We start from the raw sequence: 21,925 nt of genomic DNA, 5'->3' as shown, positions 1-21,925 counted from the left end.
ATTATTTAATAATAGGCCAGCCAACAACCAATGCCTCAGGATAAGTGGCACACAGTCTAGGAATCTTCCATTCCTCTTCCTGTATAAGAATAAAGTGTTACTTGCTCAGTTATGTCCGACTCTTTGCACCCCATGAACTGTAGTCCACCAGGATCCTCTGTCCATGGAATTCTCCAGGGAAGAATAATACTAGAGTGGGTTGCCATTCCCTTCTCTATGGGATCTTCCCAACCTGGGCTAGAACTCAGGTCTCCTGCGTTGCAGGCAGATTCTTTATCGTTTGAACCACCAAGGAAGCCCGTATGAGAAATAAAAGCCAGTTCAATTCTATCAATATTTTAAAGTAATTATTAATATTAATCAGAATATTATGGTTTAGAAAACCTTGCCATAAATGTTATATTTTGCTTTACAGATGAGGAAATAGTCTCAGAGGTTAACAGAGATACCAACAAGTGATCCAGAAAGTGAAGTCACATCTTGTGGCTCTGACAGTTTTTCAGGTTCTCTTATTTCTCCATGTGTAACAACATACCAACCCCAAATCCTTGAGGAAATCAGAGTTCATTACAGACAGTCCAACAGTTAGCAACTCTGGGAAGGCAATGAAACCCCCAAATCAAGGGCACCAATAATAAATTTAGTACTACAAAGAAACCCAACAGCAAATATGTGGGGTTTTTTTTGGTTAAACAAACAGTAATTTTCAATCCTAGATGTACATCAGAATCATCTACGTAGTTGCTTTATTTAAATAAAGACATCCAGATTTCACCTACTAGAGATTCAGATTTAGTAGGTCTGGGACAGGGCCCAAGGTCTGTGCTTTTAAAGAAGTTCATAGCACCTTTTTCTGCACAGCTGGACTTGGGGCTCCATTCTTGTTGCAATCCTTTTAAGGTCTGCTTTAAGCACCTTTAAACTATGAAATACATTTTAGATGAACTGTTTCAATATAGATTAGCCATCTCTAAGGAAGCATCTGATGCTAGTAACATCAGGACCCAAGGTATCTTTCTCTGTGAAAGGGAACTTAGCTAGAGTAGGGGAACAGGGAGAAGAGAGGAGGACTTGATGCTGAAATAACTATTGGCATCTCAGAGTTAACCCAGACTTCAGGCGATTAGGATCATCATAATTTAAGTCTCTCAAAAATAGAAGTCTGAAACATAAAAAAGTAACTGAGTGGTCAACCAAATTCTTCCACTCCATAATTCTTTGGCTTCTATTTGTTATACCAAAAAACAAAAAATACAGTACCCTCAGCACTGAACACATAGTTCCTGCAACATATATATTCCTAGGGATACAAACAATAACTGAATTGCTTTTCTTGTTTCATGTCTTGCTATTGAATAAATGCTGACTTTCTGCTTTAAGTCTGCTAAGGGCCTACCATGACCGATTTCACATCACATAACCAATGATATATTATACCAATAGGGATAACATAAAACTTATCTGTAATGCTGCCACTGAACAAAAATACTCCAAAGATATGTATAACAGTTCAGTTTTCATCTTGTTATACTCCAAATGTATACAGCTAAGTACTTATATGCTGTTCAGAAAACTACAAGAAAGATATTCAATAATTAAGTAGTGACAGAAAAGTATACAATAGGCTTATACTTTTCTAGTCTGATTCACTATTCACAACTAGTATTCAACGTGTTAAAAAAGATGACTAAACTCTCTACCAATGCTATATGGTTTGCATTAAAAGAAAGAGATCAAAAATTTCACTGGTTAAGTGTAAGCTACGAATACTTACAGCCAAGAGAATTACAGAATATAATCAGAAACACTGCTGAAGACTTAAAGCAATAACAGAAGACATCATGTCTTGTTGCAGATATATATGTTATCTTTAAGAAGCTTTTCCACTCCTTTCCACCTTGAAGAATGTTCTACTATTTGTCCCTGGTGCAGCATATAAACCATTAAAACAGAAGTTGTATGTAAGTATATTCTAGAATATTTACCTTTACAGTAGCTAAGAACCTGTCCAAAAGACTGCTAGCCAGAGCAAATGTTTCTGGGTAAAGGTTGAATTGGTACTTGAGTTTGGCCAACCACTGAATCACTTCATCTCTCTGGGATGGAGAAACATTCTATAAGGGAACAATGAAAAAATATTTTTATCATCAAGATATATTTGCAATTCTCACTTATAAAAGGTTAGCAAATGCTATGGAATATGTGTTTACATGTTAGAAAATGTTTTTAAGTTTATTCAAAATCTAACAAACGAGATAAAGGAAGACAAAACCTTATGTATTAGTTGCTGTGCTGTGTTTAGTGGCTCAGTCGTGTCTGACTCTTTGGGACCCCGTGGACTGTAGCCAGCTAGGCGCCTCTGTCCATGGGATTCTCCAGGCAAGAATACTGGAGTGGGTTGCCATTTCCTTCTCCAGGGGATCTTCCCAACCCAGGTCTCCTGCATTGCAGGTGGATTCTGTACCGTCTGAGCCACCAGTGAAGCTAGGTAGATGCTAGATACTTCTCCAGTAGAACAACCCAAATATCTCCAGACATTTCCAAGTGTCGCCTGGTGAGCAAAACTGGCCCCAGTTAAGAACCCCACCCTGATATAACACAGTAATAAATATTTCAACCAGCAAAAAAAAGCTATCACCCAAAAGTTGATACCCGAGACAGCTCACTTCAAATTGCTTTACAAATATACCCTTCTGCTACTTTGGTAAACAAATAACTGAGTCATTCACGCAGTTTTTAAGGTAAATGAAGCATTGCTCTTTTTTAATGTGAAATCAAAGAATTAAAAATGTTCCACGTACTTCTTTTCTCAATTTATCACTTAGGTCATTCCAGTATAACTACAGAAAATATAAAATTCGTATAACCTGGCTATGGAGTACAAAGTTGACTTAGTTATTGTCAGAGTCATAACTAAGCAAACATCTTTATTGATCTTCAGCTTTTCAAAAGCAAACAATATGTAAAGGAGGGGAAGAGTGAAATGGTTCCTCACAAAATGAAGAAAATGTTTGTAAATCATATATCTAATTAGGTACTTATATCTAGAACATGCAAAGACTCCTTACAGTTTAATAGACAGAAACCAAATGTTAAAATGAGCAAAGGGTCTAAACAGATATTTCTCCAAAGAAAATATGCAGTTCGCCAATGAGCACTTGAAAAGATGCTCAACATTATTACGTATCAGGGAAATGCAAATCAAAATTAAAAGGTAGTATCTCCTCTCACCCACGAAAATGACTACAATCAAAAAAAATTAATAACAACAAATTCTGGCAAGGATATGGAGAAATTAGAACTCTCATTCATTCACCTGGTAGGAATGAAAGATGGTACGGTTACTTCAGAAAACAATCTAGCAGCTCCTCAGAAGTTTAAACACAGAATTATCATATGACCCAGCAATTCCACTCCTAGGTATATACCAAAATGAATTTCAAACAAGTATTCAAACAAGTATTTGTACACTATTGTTTACAGCAGTAACTATTCACAATAGTTAAGAAGCAGAAACAACCCAAATGCCCATCAACTGATGAATGGATATAAATAAAGTGTGATATATCATACAATGAAATGTTATTCATCAAGAAAAAAGAATAAAGTGCTGGGATTTTCCTGGTAGTCCAGTAGCTAAGACTTTGAGCTCTCAATGCAAGAGCCCAAGTTCAATTCCTGGTCAGGGAACTAGATCCCACATGCTGGAACTAAGATCTCACATGCTCCAACTAAGACCTGGAGCAGTCAAATTAAATAAATAAATGTTTTAAAACAGAATGAAGTACAGACATGCCATAATATGGAAGACTCTTGAAAATAATGTGTCAACTGAAAGAAGACAGTCCCAACAGACCATATATTATATGATTATGTTTATATGTAATGCCCAGAGTACACAAGTCTATAGAGATGAGCAAAATAAAGGACAGAAACGGTATGAACCTAACAGAAGCAGAAGATATTAAGAAGACATGGCAAGAATACACAGAACTATACAAAAAAGATCTTCATGACCCAGATAACCATGATGGTGTGATCACTCACCTAGAGTGAGGCATCTTGGGGTGAAAAGTCAAGTGGGCCTTAGGAAGCATCACTATGAACAAAGCTAGTGGAGGTGATGGAAATCCAGCTGAGCCATTTCAAATCCTAAATGATGATGTTGTGAAAGTGCTGCACTCAATATGCCAGCAAATTTGGAAATCTCAGCAGTGGCCACAGGACTGGAAAAAGTCAGTTTTCACTCCAATCCCAAAGGCAATGCCAAAGAATGTTCAAACTACTGCACAATTGCACTCATTTCACATGCTATCAAAGTAATGCTCAAAATTCTCCAGGCTAGGCTTCAACAGTATGTGAACTGAGAACTTCCAGATGTTCAAGCTGGATGCAGAAAAGGCAGAGGAACCAGAGATCAAATTGCCAACATCCACTGGATCATAGAAAAAGCAAGAGAATTCCAGATCACCTAACTTCTGCTTAATTGAATATGCCAAAGCCTTTGACTGTGTGGATCACAACAAACTGTGGAAAATTCTGAGATGGGAATACCAGACCACCTTATACGCTTCCTGGGAAACCTGTATGCAGGTTAAGAAGCAACACTTAGAACCGGACATGGAACAACTGTTCCAAAGTGGGAAAGGAGAATGTCAAGGCTACTGTCAGTCACCCTGTTTATTTAACTTATATGCAGAGTACATCATGCGAAATGCCAGGCTGGATAAAGCACAAGTTGGAATCAAAATTGCCAGAAGTATCAATAACCTCAGATATGTAGAAGACACCACCCTAATGGCAGAAAGCAAAAAGGAAGTGAAGAGTCTCTTGATGAAAGTGAAAGAGAGTGAAAAAGTTGGCTTAAAACTCAATATTCAACAAAGATTATGGTATCCGGATTCATCACTTCATGGCAAATAGATGGGGAAACAATGAAAACAGTGACAGACTGATCTTCTTGGGCTGCAGAATCACTGCAGATGGTGACTATGAAATTAAAAGACGCTTGCTCCCTTGAGGAAAAACTATGAGAAACCAAGACAGCTTATTAAAATGCAGAGACATTGCTTTGCCAACAAAGGTCCATATAGTCAAAGCTAAGGTTTTTCCAGTGGTCATATATGGATGTAAGAGTATGACCATAAAGAAGGCTGAGCACCTAAGAATTGATTCTTTTGAACTTGGTGTACTAGTTACAGCATTTAATATCAATATCCAATACTCTCTTATTTATTAAATAAAATTTTCACAATGTCATCACATCACAAATCCATATAATCAAGGTTTTAAAGTTTAGGTAACACTGTTACAAACTAACAGTAATTTTGGAATTAAGTTTTCTCAATTCCTGAGAATAACAAAATTTAGTATGAATAAGAGAATTTCTTTCTAAGGCAGCAAACAGACATTAAACTATCTTAAATGGGCCATGATAGCAGATTGATAGTCCATTAAAGACAAAACTAAATTGAACAGGAATAAATGAAAGATATCAGGGACAAAAGATGAATACACATTTAAAGATGATGAAAGGATACTGAAGGGGAAATTAATCTGAATTTCTCATTAGAGATTACTACACAAACACTGATTATTATCATTTTAATCTTCCTACATATTATTTTTAAGTTCTGGGTATTAGGCTTTATTTTTAAAAGGTACATACTTTAAAGCAGTATTTATTTACTCTCCAGTTTTGTAGGAACCATAAAAAACAAAACAAACCTAGTAGTACTTAATTTACTAATAAACAGAACAGATATATGTAAGGACTACTGTCAGGTAAACACAAAAAAGTACAGAAATGCCTCCGTGATTAGAGGAAAAGACCATTTTCAGTAAGTGAGGGTTCCAGACAAGTAAAGGTTTAACTTGAGCACTGCAGGATTCACCATCATAACCATTTTGGATGGAAATCTCTTTAAAAATGTATTATTTATCTCATTCCTCAGAAAGTATAGAGACCACAGCTTAAACCTTTTTCCCGATCACTCAGAATCAACTTTATGAAATTAATTCCTCTATCACATAGAGATGCATTAAGAGTTATTAAAGTATGAAAGGTTGTACATCTCGACAATGGATCTCCTCAAATAGGTATTTCAGCTAGAATTTCTTCTCTCCTTCCTCTTGGTTTTCTTTAGTGTTGCAAGGAACAGTGCCAGGTGCTCCTTATAACCTCTGACATTGCACTGGCCAGTTTCCTTTATTACAATTCCTCTTTCTGTAAATTTTCAGCTTTGGTCCAAAAAGTAAAGTATTTCTTTGTGGCCAAACCAACTAATCACACATACATAATTTTTATATTTAGCTCTAAACTCAGTTATCACTGGTATTTATGATGGTTAACTGCCATATAGATTTGCCTCCTGGTCAATTCCTTTTGTTATACAAAGACTGACTCTAGAATACTACACAAGAAACACTGATGACAAAATGAGACAAAGATGGTTTACAACATTTTATATTAATATCTCACCACCAAACTGGTGTTAAGACTATGAACAATAATTTGAAAACATCTGATACTCAAGACATTTAACCGAGTTCATATTAATGAACATTAAGTGTGGATCATACAACAGGCCATGGGAATACAATGAAGAATGAAAATCTCCCTGTTTAAAGCAAAGCCTCATGATGAGGCAAACAATCAGAAATCATTAATAAAATAACGGTAACATGAGGGCAGAGGTATGCGCAGGGTGCGGGGAGAACGCTGGAAGGGCGCCTGGCCCAGTGTGGGAGGAGGACACAGGGCTCTGAGCAAAGCCAGCAACTACCTTGTATCGTTAAGAGTGAGGGCAGGGGGTGATCACTCGCAAAGCAAGGAGAAGAAGTATTTTAAACCTGTGAACTTTACCCTGAAGGACAGGACTGATGTCAACCTGCAGTCAACTAATGTCAACAGGACTAATGTCAACACAATAACCTAGTGTTAAGCTCCTCAGATTTGCAAATAAAAAGCAAGGTGAACGGAAAAGACTGCTAGAACAGATACTCTGACGACGAGTCATACAATTCAATGAATCGAAAAGAAACCTAAGGTTGCTCATAGGACTGAAGCTGTGGGCGTGAAATGCTTGGGGTAAATGGGGTAACAGGAAAATAACTTTCCAACTTGACAGAGGAACCTGGAGTTACGTTATTAAAGCCAGGATATTAAAGCCAGTAGTTGGATCCTCACTCTCACAGGAGCCTGAAAAAGTCAACAAAATACTATCTGGATCTCTGGCTTCTTCTAGAGGTAGGAGGAAGTAGACACAGCCCTACAGCTAGTTCCTGGGTACTGGTTTTAAAATATTCCATCTTCCACAGAGCCGTGAGGTGTTACTTTTAAGAGCTGGACCAGGAGCCCCTAAAGGTCCCAGGGAACCAACTGAAGCAGCCACAAAACTTTTAGATGGAGATAATTAAACATTCAAGAGAAATTAAATTTCTACAAAGGGGAGCTTTTATCTAAAAATGCAAAGGAAAAAAAGCAATGTTAATTAAGCCATCTGAACAATTCAATGACAATGAAATAAATTAATATAAGGAGAGGCAGATGGTGATACAATCTGATGAAAGTGGATAGGCTTTTAGGGAAGTGAAAGAACAATGATCTAGAGGAGCAATAAGAAGCAAAAACAGCATTAATTCAATACCTTCAGGTCAGAGATACAAGGGGGAAAAGATCCCTAAATAACCGATTAACATTACATAATGTGACTATTTGTATTTGACATTAAACAAATACACAGACATGTAACTGTAAGAAGTCTCACAGAAGACAAACATAATGTGCTATAAGGAGAGGTACAACACAGGGGAACACAGCTAGCGATTTACATATTACAACTAAGTGATTTAACTTGGATGAAACGCATAGAATGCAAACGGCAGTTAAATGTTAGTTTTATCCTTTCCTTCCTCTAAAAATACCTAGTGCTTTCTAATGCCAGAGGAAACAAATTTACAAAACATTACTTATAAATAGTTCTTTCAAACCAATTATAATGCAAATAATTATGAAAGAAAATATGACACTCTTTGGACTTTAACATACTTTGTATTAAAATATTTGAGAATGGAGCCAAGAAAGCATTCTTGCATGGCTAGTATTATCATTACTAGCCAAAACTAACAGAAACCAAAAAAAACCCACAGAAGATAAGTCTGCAAAGACTCACTCTTAAATGAAGTGATACTGATTCTAAGATCATTTTTTTCAACTCAATTCAAACATATACTGAACAATAATATTACTGGAATAGCTTTAAAAAATTAAGTTCTGTGCAATAAGTAATAACATTCAGGAGGGAGGAAAGGAGAAAGGAAGGAAAGAGGCCTGCCTACCTCAGACATTATTTCCTGATCAAGAGATGAGTTTTCTCTTGTATGGATTGCTCAAATAGGATTAAGAGAATTCAGTATGGTGATTGAACAACTAATCCCAAAGAGAATTTATAATGGTTTGATTCAACATAGTAAAAAACACAGAGCTTTCTGCTATTCTGATTATTAAAATATAAATTCTGTCTAGCTTTACACTCTAAAAGGTTCACCATTACCTAAAAGATGAAGCATAATCCCCCAGGCAGGGGACACAAATCCCTCTCTGACCTACCTCTCCAGCCTCACTCACCTTCCATCACTTTCTGCCTTAAAATGCATAAGAGCAGTATTTCTACCTATGGTTTCTTCCTTGCTCCTGTAATGCTATTTTATATCACTGCTCCCTCTGGTTGAAACACACTTCTCGCTCTTTTGCTTGCTTTTTTATTTATCCTTTAAGAGCTTTTCAACCATCACTCCCTACCAGACACTTTTCCTGATTACTCAGATTGGGCTAAGTACTCTCCTGTGTTCCCACATCATCTCCTGTCACAACTGTTCAATACCTTTTAAAAAACTACCTTACAGCTTCTGGCTATGACTGAGCAGGTAGCAGCAAACCTACACTCTAGCTGAGAACAGCTGGAAAAGCCACTAACAATGGCAGACAGGCATCAGAACTGCTAGGACAGCCCGGCCTTGAGGAGCCATGGTTCCAGACAGGCAGTAACAATTAGAGGTGAGTCACCACTCTGCACAGCTTTCCCTCTCAGGCACCTGCCCATCTTCTGAGTGTGGCAAGAGGTGTAAAGTGTGAGCAAATAAACCAACAGAGTTTTTGGGAGTCTTACAAGGCAAGAGTCAAAATTTCGTGACTTGAAGAGTCAAGAACCTAGCGGGAAGTGGGAGGGTCAGAGATCTGCATGTGACACTCAGCTGATTTTCCTCTTAATTAATTTTCTGAATAAAATTCTGAAGTTGGGAAGGACAAGGATCTAAGTGGTTAAGCAGAAAGTCTCTGAAAAGTAAGAATGAGCTCAGGGAAAAGTGTAGCACCCTTCAGAAATAAGGGTACTAGTAAACACTCCAAGCTCTCAGCAGGAATCCTTGGCTACTCTCTAGGAGTTGGGGACAACCAGAAATAGATGAAGCCATACTCAACAGCAACCCAGGCTCCCATTAGCACAGTCCTTCAATGGATTCAAGCTTCTTCAGTTTGTCCACCACTGGGAAGACTGAACCCTCCTGCAGAAAAATAACATCTAGAGCCTCTACAATTTCTCATGATGTTCAGCAACCAATCAAAAATAACCAGGCATGACAATAAAAAGGACCAAGTAATAAAAAACAAGAGAGAGAAAAGGGGGAACAACAAAAAGATCTTGGTCTTTGCGTTATCAGAAAAGGACCTGATACACAAACAGAAAGGAAGGAAGACAGACGAGAAGATGAAAATGTTCACTAAAGAAATGAAATCTATAAAAAATAAATGAAAATGTTCACTAAAGAAATGAAATCTATAAAAAATCCCAAAGGGAAATTTTAGAACTGAGACATGTAACAACTCAAATTAAGAACCTAATATGAAATCTAACAACAAACTCAGCAAGAGTAGACAGTGATGCTTTATAGTGCTAAATGAATTAAAAATGAGAACATTTCTCTTGAGATAAAGCATCTATATCTCAAGATAAAGAACAGAAAACTATACAAAGAAAGTAGACAGAAATAATGGAAAAAGAGCAAAACTTAAAAAAAAAAAAAAAAAAGAATGTACAATAGGGAAAAAGCAACAGAATTGAAAGACTGACAGACCTCTAGAAAGAGTGATCAAGAAAAACTACACGCCAGCTAAGAAATAAAAAAGGGAACACCACTACGGACCCTTTCAATGTCAAAGAGAGAATACTTTGAGTAACTTTATACAAATAATTTGAAACTTTAGATGAAATGAATTCCTTAAAAAACACAACTCACCAAAACTGAGACAACATTTAAATGAAGACCTGACTAGCCTCATACTTACCAAAGATATTAATTAGTAAATACTTTACCCATAAATAAATCTCTAGGCCCCAGTGGCTTTGAAGTGAAACCATCCAACATTTAAGAAAGAAATAGTATCAATTTAAACAAATGGAGAGCACTGGGGGGAAAAAGCAGGAATAATTCCCAACTCATTTTACAAAGCCAGCATAACTTTATCATGAAAATCTAACAAAGGCATTACAAACCAATCTTACACATGACCTTAGATGCAAGACTCCTAGTCAAAATGTTAATAAAATCCAATGATGTACAAAAACTCAACACTTATTCATGAAAAAAATTCCAAGCAAACTAAGGCAGAGAAAGGAATTTCTTAATCTGATAAAGATTCAAAAATATATAGCAACTATTAGAGTTAACGGTAAAATATTGAAAGCTCTCTCCTCAAACGGAGACTTCAGCAGTATTCTGGAAACCCTAGCTAATTCTGAAAAATAGGAAAAAAACAAAGTTGTAAGGGCTGGAAAGAACGAAATAAAACCATGATTATTCATATTTGACATGACCAGAGTATAATACACAGAAAATGCTAAAGACTCTGCAAACTACTAAGTTAATTTTATGGTCTCTACAAAAATCTACCAGCATATAGAAGCAAGCACATAAAAAATTTAAAATGATACCATTTGTAATAGCCTCAACAAGTCTCAAATACCCAGGGATAAATCTACATTATCAAACATTATTAAAAGAAACTGAAGACCATCTTTAAAGAAAAATAGAGAAACACTCCATGTTCATGGATTAGAAGACTCATAAACATGTTCACTCTTCCCCAAATCAATCTACAGATTCAGTAAAACCAACACCCCACAATCTTTTTGTTTTCTGAAAACTGACAACTGTATTAAAAGTATTGTTACATACAGAAGAGCAAGGGGCTTAAAGCAGCCAAGACAACTGTTAAGAAAAAAAGAAAGAGAACAAAGTATACGCCACCAAAGACATTATTATGCTATAACAACTGAAGCAGCATGATATTTAAGAGAAGTGAGCAGATCAATGAAGAGAGGCAAGAAACTGACCCACAAGTGTATTTACTCATATACAGCAGTCACATCCTTAGTAACAAAAATACATTATGGGGCAGTGGCACAAACAGTATTTCTAATCAATAGTACTGGTTTTCTAAATGGAGAAAAATTATTCTTGACTCCTACTTCACATCATATCACAAAGGGAAAAAAAATTTTATTACTTCGGGTGAGGCAAACATTTCTTTAAAAGGACTAGGCAAAAAGGGAAAAATTTCTGACATTTGGCCATTAAAAATTAAGATATTCTATTTATCAAAAGTCAACATATACAGAGCTGAAGATATGTATAATACACAGAGCCTGCAAAACAAAAAACTTCTAACAATTTAAAAAGGAAGTCAACAGAACCCAGGTGAAAGATGTGAACAGACATTTCACCAAAAAAGATAGTCAATGGCCAATTAGCACATGAAAAGCTGAATTTCATTAGCTACCCAGGAAATGCAAATTAAAACCCAATGTGATACTGTAACACACTCACCAGAATAGCTAAAATGAAAAAGACAGACAATATCAAGGTTCACAAGGATGCAGAGCAACCTGGGACTTTCATACTCTGCTATAAGGGTAAAAAGAAAAAAAAATTGGGTGTAAAAGTGGTGTAACACCTTGGGTAAGTCATACAATTGGTGGTATCTGCTAAACCTGAGAACACACATATTCTAGGTTCTAGCAATTCCACCTCTAAGAATATACCCAACAGCAATGTACAAGTATGTTCACCAAAAGACATACACAAAAACGACTCTAATGACCATCAATAGCAGAATGGATAAATGAATCCCTATGATGGGATCTTATAACAAAAAAATAAAATAAATAATAATACTGAGCAAAGAAGCCCAGAACATATTTTATTATTCCATACATAAATATAATTCAAAACAAAGAAAAACTAATCTCTGATAACAGGATAGTGTTTCTTTGTGGGGAAAAGATAGATGATGGTAAATATAAGACACAAGAAGAGCTTCTGAAGGTGCTGGTAATGTGGTTAGTGTCATTTTGTGAAAATTTATGAGTTGTACACTCTATGATCTATATATACTTAAAGAAACTGTTTACTTAAGGAAAAGAAAACCACCGAGAACTCCCCGCAAATTATGTGACTCCTTTTATTGAGCTACTTGCTTTATTGTGTTGGTCTGGAAACAAGACCTCACTATCTCCAAGGTATGCCTACATGTTACTAATGCTAATTTCACCTATTTATTTTTACTTTTCTTTGTAAATTTAAAAATACAAGTGCAGCTCATTGTATTTTTATTGGACTGTACTGGTCTAGATTATTGACAGTTCAGTGAAATATTTACCTTATACATTTTGTATTGTCTCCTTTGTAAGGTGCTGTTCTGTCTGCTTACTTATCACTTTATGTAGTCTCATTATTAAAAAAAAATTTAAAACAAAACAAAACAAAAAAAAAAAAAAGGAAAAGAAAAAAACCAACCTGGGGCAAAACAGATATATTTATTTACCAAATCTACAGATAGTACAAAAATGACAAAGTTAATATATTAGAGCCAGACATCCTGGAATGTGAAGTCAAGTGGGCCTTAGGAAGCATCAATGTGAACAAAGCTAGTGGAGGTGATGGAATTCCAGTTGAGCTATTTCAAATCCTAAAAGATGATGCTGTGAAAGTGCTGCACTCAATATGCCAGCAAATTTGCAGAACTCATCAGTGGCCACAGGACTGGAAAAGGTCAATTTTCATTCCAATCCCTAAGAAAGGCAATGCTAAAGAATGCTCAAACTACCGCACAATTGCACTCATCTCACACGCTAGCAAAGTAATGCTCAAAATTCTCCAAGGCAGGATACAACAATACGTGAACCGTGAACTTCCAGATACTCAAGCTGGTTTTAGAAAAGGCAGAGGAACCAGAGATCAAATTGCCAACATCTGCTGGATCATCGAAAAAGCAGGAGTTCCAGAAAAACATCTATTTCTGCTTTATTGACTATGCCAAAGCCTCTGACTGTTATTGTGGATCACAATAAACTGTGGAAAATTCTGAAAGAGATGGAATACCAAACCACCTGACCTGCCTCTTGAGAAACCTGTATGCAGGTCAGGAAGCAACAGTTAGAACTGAACATGGAACAACAGACTGGTTCCAAATAGGAAAAGGAGTATGTCAAGGCTGTTCATTGTCACTATGCTTATTTAACCTATATGCAGAGTACATCATGAGAAATGCTGGGCTGGAAGAAGCACAAGCTGAAATCAAGATTGCTGGGAGAAATATAAAAAACCTCAGATTTGCAGATGGCACCATCCTTATGGCAAAAAATGAAGAACTAAAGGGCCTCTTGATGAAAGTCAAAGTGGAGAGTGAAAAAGTTGGGTAAAGCTCAACATTCAGAAAACAAAGATCATGGCATCTGGTCCCATCACTTCATGACAAATAGATGGAGAAATAGCGGAAACAGTGGCAGACTTTATTTCTTTGGGCTCCAAAATCACTGCAGATGGTGACTGTAGCCTTGAAATTAAAAGATGCTTACTCCTTGAAAGAAAAATTATAACCAACCTAGACAGTATATTAAAAAGCAGGGACATTACTTTGCCAACAAAAGTCCATCTAGTCAAGGCTATGGTTTTTCTAGTAGTCATGTATGGTTGTAAGAGTGGGACTATAAAGAAAGCTGAGCACCAAAGAATTGATGCTTTTGAACTGTGGTTTTGGAGAAGACTCTTGAGACTCCCTTGGACTGCAAGGAGATCTAACCAGTCCATCCTAAAGGAAATCAGTCCTGAATATTCATTGGAAGGTCTGATGTTGAAGCTGAAACTCCAATACTTTGGCCACCTGATGTGAAGAGCAGGCTCATTTGAAAAAACCCTGATGCTGGGAAAGATTGAAGGCAGGAGAAGGGGACAACAGAGGATGAGACGATTGGATGGCATCACTGACTCGATGGACATGGGTTTGTGTGGAGTCCCGGGAGTTGGTGATGGGCAGGGAGGCCTGGTGTGCTACAGTTCATGGGGTTGCAAAGAGTCAGACACGACTGAGCAATTGAACTGAACTAAACTGAATATATTAGATGATGATGTTGTTTAGTCACTAAGTCATGTCTGACTCTTTGTGACCCCAAGAACTGTAGCCCACCAGGCTCCTCTGTCCATGAGATTTCCCAGGCAAGAATACTGGAGTGGGTTGCCATTTCCTTCTTCAGGAATCCAACCTGCATCTCCTGCATTGCAGGTGGATTCTTTACTGCTGAGCCACCAGAAAAGCTCCAATACATTAGGTAATAATTTTAAAGCTAGAAAAATGGGCCAGCATCAATTTATCAACAGATAAACATCAACAATTTAAAACTTGGTAAGAATAAATATGAAACAGTGCACCTAAGTCAAAAACTTAAAAAGTACATCTAGGAGAAGGGAAATTCTGCTTAAAAGCAGAGAAACAGAACAGAAAGGTTTTAAAAACAAGTTCAGTATAATAAGCCAACAACAAGACATTGCTGCCAAAAAAAAAGGTTTTTTTAAATTTAGGGCTATATTAATGAAGTTATCAAGCCAAGATAAAGTGAGGTGATAGTTTCTCTCTACTGCTCACTAATGAACACAACTCAAATGTCATGATCTAAGAAACATGGTGAAGAGTGTATCAGAGGGAAAAAAGTAGGTGGTAAAAAGGGGAAACCTTGCCAAGTGAAAAATTGTTCAAGAACAAAGGATATATAATTGGAAGAGAGGACTTTTAGAGCTTAACAGGATTCTAAGTAGACAATACAGAACAAACTTATTCTGTACTGCTTCAGTGTACAGAATTAGAACCAACAGGGAGCCAATAGAAAGCAGCAGTTTTCAGGTTCAATTCAGGAAAAAATCTCCAGTAACTGGTAGAGCTTTTCTACGGTGGAATGGACAAAGTAGAGGATCACTTATCAGAGAGGTCAAAACTTTTTTTATTGTGTGATTAGACCAAATCAGTATTTCCCAGACCTAACACATATTACTAAAGTGAAGTTAAAGTCGCTCAGTTGTGTCCAACTCTTTGTAACCCCACGGACTACAAAGTCCATGGAATTCTCCAGGCCAGAAAACTGGAGTGGGCAGCCTTTCCCTTCTCCAGGGGATCGTCCCAGCCTAGGGATTGAACCCAGCTCTCCCACATTGCAGGCGGATTCTTTACCAGCTGAGTCACAAGGGAAGCCCAAGAATACTGGAGTGGGTAGCCTATCCCTTCTCCAGTAGATCTTCCCTACCCAGGAATCAAACTGGGGTCTCCTGCATTGCAGGTGGACTCTTTACCAACTGAACTATAACAAAATTATGATGTTTTTTAAAATACAAATTCCCATAGTTGCCACCACAAGCCCAGTAGGTCTGGGAGAGGAATCGGCAAGACACCTCCTTGTGATTCTCATACACCTAGGAGCCCAGTGGTTCAAGATCCTACATTTGGAAACACAAAATTAGATGGCCTTTAAGTTTAAAGATCCTTAGATATTCAAAATTCTCATGAAAATCATCTTTATATAAACAGCTTGAGGCAGATTTATCTTTGTATATATACAAAAAAAGTACATCTGAAAGTACATGTCACTTTAACCAGTCTTCAATTTTTTTCCCCTGAATTTATAACAAAATTGTTGTGTACTTGAAAAATACTATTAATATATAAAAGAACTTCTCTAGCCTGAATGATTAAAAAATGATAATAAACATGCATTTAACAAACATTTACTGTGAGCCAACTATATGCCAGTAAACTAAAGTCAAATCATCAGGAAATTATAATATTGTGTGCTATCATACGTGAAAAACAGAGTACTGTAGAAGCAAACTGAAGGGAAGTGACAGACGTATAATATTCTTGCATGACCACTCTGTCCTAAACTGCAAGACAGGAGATGAAAGTTTTAAGAAAATGACCTTGTAGTAGTAGTGTTAAGGTGAAAGTAGAGGTGGGGAGAAGAAAACTAGAGGAGAAAAAGTTAAAAATACTTTATTTTTCCACTTTAACCAGCACCAAAAAAAAAGAAAAAAGGCCCTAAAATAAAAAAGTTGGTTTAGAGACAAGACTATTTTTCTTATGCAAAGAGTGAAAAAGGAGGAAAATCACAGTTACAAGAAATTGTGAAAAGGGACGTAGAAAAACCGGTCCCTGAGAATTGAAGAAGAAAATAAAAGAATTAGAACAGATAAGTGTCCTTGAGGTTCTTCTGTCAAGCGGCTCAAGCCCCTATAGCTTTTCATTCCCATCTCTATCTTATTTCCTAACACCATCAGACCAAGCCCACACACATTTTACAAGAACTAAGTAAGGCTTCTAGGATTCCTTGGTAGCTCAGATGGTGAAGAATATGCCTGCAAGGCTGGAGACCCAGGTTCAATTTCTAGATTGGGAAGATCCCCCTGAGAAGGGAATGGCTACCTACTCCGGTATTCTTGCCTAGAGAATTCTGTGGACTGAGGGGCCTGGTGGGCTATAGTCCATGAAGTCACAAAGAGTCAGACATGACTGAGTAACACTAATTAGGGCTTCTACATGGCATTACCAAAGGCAAAACCTTAAACAGATCCGTCTTAGAAGTTCTGATACTGTCCTGTTCTCTGGAATTATGCCTTAATAATATCTGTTAAAATATCTATAAAAATAGGTCAGATTAAGTGATAATATAGCAATATGCCATAATCCTGATAGAAATCACCTTCAAAGACCATGTTATAAAAGTTTATCATGCATGTTGGTTGCATGCTGTCTTGAGATAATAGGGGAAAAAAATGGTTCTAAAAGCAGATGTAATAAAGCTTTGACACTTATTAGAATGTCAGAACATAAGAGAAGAAATTTCTAGTTGTATCCCCAAAGCTAGAATAGTGCTCAGAATATCATACTTAACATTTACTGATTGACTGAATCACACAAGCATACAAAAATTAAAAGTATAATGGGAAGGAAAATGCCTCAGGTTCAAAATTATAACTTTACTACTTACTGGCTGAAATCCTGAGCAATTTAGGGCTACTGTCTTTTTCAAAGGATCAAGAGTGTGTGATCTTATGGACTATACAAGGGAGGCCCTCAAAGGATTAAGTGAGATATTAAATGTATTTGATAGCACACACAAATGCTCCTAGTATAAAAGGCTTTCAATCAGATTAACTAATTTTCCAATTCCCTAAATGACAATTAAGTAACACTAAAAGCAAAACATATATATTTCTTCAGCTTGTGGGCAAGAAGATAAAAGTAGGCTGCAATTAGAAAAAGCACACAGACATCAATAACCTATGGTGTGGTGGTTTAGAGCTAAGTCATGTCCGACCTGTGACTCCATGGACTGCAGCCCCGTAGGCTATTCTGTCCATGGAATTCTCCAGGCAAGAATACCGGAGTGGGTAGCCATTTCCTATTCCAGGGGATCTTCCCAACCCAGGGATCGAACCTGAGTCTCCTCCACTGCAGGGGGGATTCTTCACTGTTAAGCTACCAGGGAAGCTTAGATATTGTCATTTGCTTACACATACTGAAAATTTATTAGCCATTATTCTTTATCCCAAGCACAGAGCTAGGTACTAGGGATAAACGATATAAAGACATGTTATACCAGTAAATTCTGGGGAGTAGACATATTCACAGCTATTTGTTAAAAAAATAAGAACTCTAATTATACGAAATTTCTAAGAGAAAAGGCATATAGCCAACAGTAATTAAGAGGTAAGCTGCTGATTATCTCCCTAGAAGCTTTCAACATTGACACAACCTTAGTAGGTTATGTAATTCTTTACTAATATTTATGAAAGATCAAGTTTTTGATCACTAAAGATAAGGATGTGATTATGTTCGGCCTCTATGGTGAGCTATGGATCTAGAAATAAAGAAGGCTTCCTACTCTAAGTATTGTGTTACAAGGAAAGGGAAGGGACATACTTATCTTCCTAAAGGTGTAACCCAGACAAAACAAAAAAGCAAACAGTTCATTTTTTCTCATATAAAGAATGTCTTTAATGGTACATATTTCTCCAATGCAGTGTCAAGATACTGTTACATATGATAGTGGTAATAAAAGCCACCTATCTAAGAGTGAAGAGAGAAATCTTTACCTGATTTGTAGGTATTTTCGGCACATTCACTTTCCACATCTGGGCTTCCCTAGAGATTGCCTTTTCCAACAGGAAAGACAATCTCTGGTTTTCCAAAGGCCCTGGAAACTTCATGATATCCTATGGATCTGCCTGCCACCCAGCTTGATGTAGCTACCTATAAAAGCAAATATAAAACAATGTTCTATATTTAATTACACATATATAGTAAGTATAGCATTGTATAAATATGTTGGTACTTATTAAGCAATTCATAAAATAAAAATGTTATGAGGCAATATAGGATTTTACAGCTCTTTAAAATACCATATATTAAAATGTTTACAATAATCATTAGTTATCTGAAACATTCTCCCTTTAAATCTGAAATTCAGTTATAAAGAGACAAAAACATGACCATATAATTGACAGAATCTTTGGACTTTGATCAAAACATCAATGTGTCAAAACTAAGTCATAGGCTTTTTAAACTAGACATTTTTAGAAGTAGTTGTCCCAAATATTCCTGTTTAAAACCTAATCAGATAAGGGCTAAGCAGTCTCTTCATTAAAAAAAAAAAAAAAAAAAATACCATTTCCACTTAGTATGAAACTATCCCCTTAAGTATGAAACCATCTTGAACTCTGCTTCCCAGTATAGTGTCCACTAGCTACACATATCTATTAAAATCAGAACTGAGTAAAGTTAAAATATAATTCCATAGTCACACTAGCCATATTTCAAGTACTAAACTGCTACATGTGACTAGTGAATATTGCACTAACAGTACAGAAAAGGAACATTTCTATCAAGGCAGTAACTTCTACTTGACAATGCTGATACTTGACAAATACTTGACAAAACTTCTACTTGACAATACCTGACAATGTTCAACAGTAAGGTAACTGGTGCTAGTGGTAAAGAATCCACCTGCCAATGCAGGAGACATAGAGATGTGGGTTTGATTCGTGACTTGGGAAGATCCCCTGGAGGAGGAAATGGCAACCCACTCCAGTATTCTTGCCTGGAATCCCATGGATGGAGGGACCTGGCAGGCCCCAGTCCACAGGGTTGCAAAGAGTCAGTCACAGCTGAAGTGACTTAGGATGCAAGATAACTGGCACTCTAAAATGAGCAAGTCTAAAAAGCAAAGTCTAGATCAGTACAAAGCATCTGAGAGTCTGAGAGATGTTTCTACATTAAAGTTAAAAAAAAAAAGGAAACCAGAGATTTAACTGTGTGTAGAAAACTGGAGATACTGTGGAAGGATGTGAAAAAACATAATTAGATTTGATGACAGTTAAGTGCCAAAGAATTGATGCTTTTGAATTGTGGTGCTAGAGAAGACTCTTTTTTTTTTTGAGAAGAATCTTGAGAGTGCCCTGGACAGCAAAGAGATCAAACCAGTCAATCCTAAAGGAAATCAACTCTGAACATTCATTGGAAGGACTGATACTAAAGCTCCAATACTCTGGCCACCTAATGTGAAGAGCAACTCACTGAAAGAGACCCTGATGCTGGGAAAGACTGAGGCCAGGAGAAGGGGGCGGGGACAACAAAGGATGAAATGGTTGCATGGCATCACCAACTCAATGGACTTGTATGTGCACGCATGCTCAGATTCTGCAACACTATGGACTGTAGTCAGCCAGGTTCCTCTGACCATGAGATTCTCCAGGCAAGAATTCTGGAGTGGGTTGCCCTTTCCTATTCCAAGGGATCTTTCTGAACCAGGGATAGACCTGCATCTCTGGAGTCTCCTGCTGGCAGACAGATTTTTTGAGCAAACTCCAGCAGATGGTGAAGGACACGGAAGACTGGCATGCTGCAGTCCATGGGACTGCAAAAAGTCAGACACAACTTAGTGACTGAACAACAACAAAGCAAATAAAAAGGTTATTAAATTCAGAAAGAGATTATGCAAGAAAGTAAATATAAGAAAATATAATAATATAAGAAAAGCTATGAAAACCTGGACAGCATATTAAAAAGCAGAGACATTACTTTGCCAACAAAGGTCCGTATAGTCAAAGCTATGGTTTTTCCAGTGGTTATATATGGATGTGAGAGATGGACCATAAAGAAAGCTGAGAGTCGAAGAATTGATGCTTTTGAACTGTGGTGCTGGAGAAGACTCTTGAGAGTCCCATGGACTGCAAGGAGATCCAACCAGTCAATCCTAAAAGAAATCAGTTCTGAATAGTCATTGGAAGGACTATGTTGAAGCTGAAGCTCAATACTTTGGCCACCTGATACAAAGAGCTGCCTCATTAGAAAAGACCCTGATGCTGGGAAAGATTAAAGGCAGGAGCAGAAGAGGACTAAAGAGGATGAGATGGTTGGATGGCATCAATGACTCAATGGACATGAGTTTGACCAAGCCCCAGAAATTGGTGATCGACAGGGAAGCATGGTGTGCTACAGTACATGGGGTCGTAAAGTCGGACACAACTGAGCAACTGAACTGAAATATATTAATATACCACAATATTTACAAAGCAATAATAATGAAAATACTGAATCGAGATTTCAACACAAACACTGCAATAAAACTACTCTGGTGGGATGAGGGGAGTTAGGAGGCAGAATGAGAGCCTCGTCTTTATATTTCAGAAGAAAACATAAATATCTAAAGCTCAAACATCAAAAATAGCAGTAGTTATCTGAAAGTATGATTTTTAAATAACAAGAGAAAAAGCTAAGAGTGGTTAACCTCTAGGGAATGAGAAAACCTCTAGGGAATGAGAAGAGCAGAGTGTGGGGAAGTCAAGCAGCAGGGGAATGCTATTTTTCATTGAAGACCTCGAATAAGTATTCCATTTTATTAACCATGTACCTGTATTACCTATCTGCTTCAGATCCCAGGGATTCTTTAAAAAAAATGTTTTAATGTCTAGTTTTAACACACTAGACAAAAAGAAAGTAGAAAAGTTCCCACTGTTTTATAAAAATTAAAATTAGAAAAAACAAAATATACAAGCCTAATCTTCAATTTCTGTGTTCCCTCTGCCCCAACTCTAGCTAATATCCTCTTTCCTATGAATCACCCCACATATTTCATTGACTTACTGCTTAACCTACTGCAAACTACCTCCAGTTAACAGGACAGTGATTTTTTTCTTTTTGCCTCTTTAAACTTCTGGGTTTTTGCAAATTTTCTATATCAAGCATGAAGTGCTTTTTATATTAAGAAACAAGTTAAATAACTTAAGAGAGTGGAAAACAGAAACTATCCTGAAAGGTCCATCTAAAAGGTAAGTTCTTCCAAGAACTATCTTCCTTATAAATTCTTTTGCACTCATATCTACCAATATCATTTTTTTGTAACCCACAGGGCCCACAGCAGTGTCCTGATGAAACAGAGATACAATCAAAGACTCACTTCAACCCTTGGGGCCAAAACCAAAAAACTATAACCAAAACAAACCCAAGTCTGATCTCTTTCAAAGAGCAAGGCTTCAAATGTTT

General features: G+C 36.9%; 1 protein-coding gene across 1 annotated transcript in view; it reads right to left on the bottom strand.

The window, feature by feature from the left end:
• CCNI (cyclin I) overlaps positions 1-21,925 on the bottom strand; it is a 36,567-nt gene that overhangs the window by 10,738 nt on the left and 3,904 nt on the right. Inside the window, exons 2-3 of the mRNA XM_065914207.1 lie at positions 18,478-18,634; positions 1,986-2,114 (exon numbers count right to left, since the gene is read on the bottom strand). Coding sequence (XP_065770279.1) covers positions 1,986-2,114; positions 18,478-18,591 — 243 coding nt within the window. The 5' untranslated portion in view covers positions 18,592-18,634. The remainder of the gene's footprint in view (positions 1-1,985; positions 2,115-18,477; positions 18,635-21,925) is intronic.

Source organism: Muntiacus reevesi, chromosome 22 (assembly GCF_963930625.1).
Source record: "Muntiacus reevesi chromosome 22, mMunRee1.1, whole genome shotgun sequence".
In the NCBI taxonomy this organism is placed as follows: domain Eukaryota; kingdom Metazoa; phylum Chordata; class Mammalia; order Artiodactyla; family Cervidae; genus Muntiacus; species Muntiacus reevesi.
The sequence above is the reverse complement of the archived record's forward strand: the minus strand, read 5'-3'. Positions and strand labels throughout refer to the sequence as shown.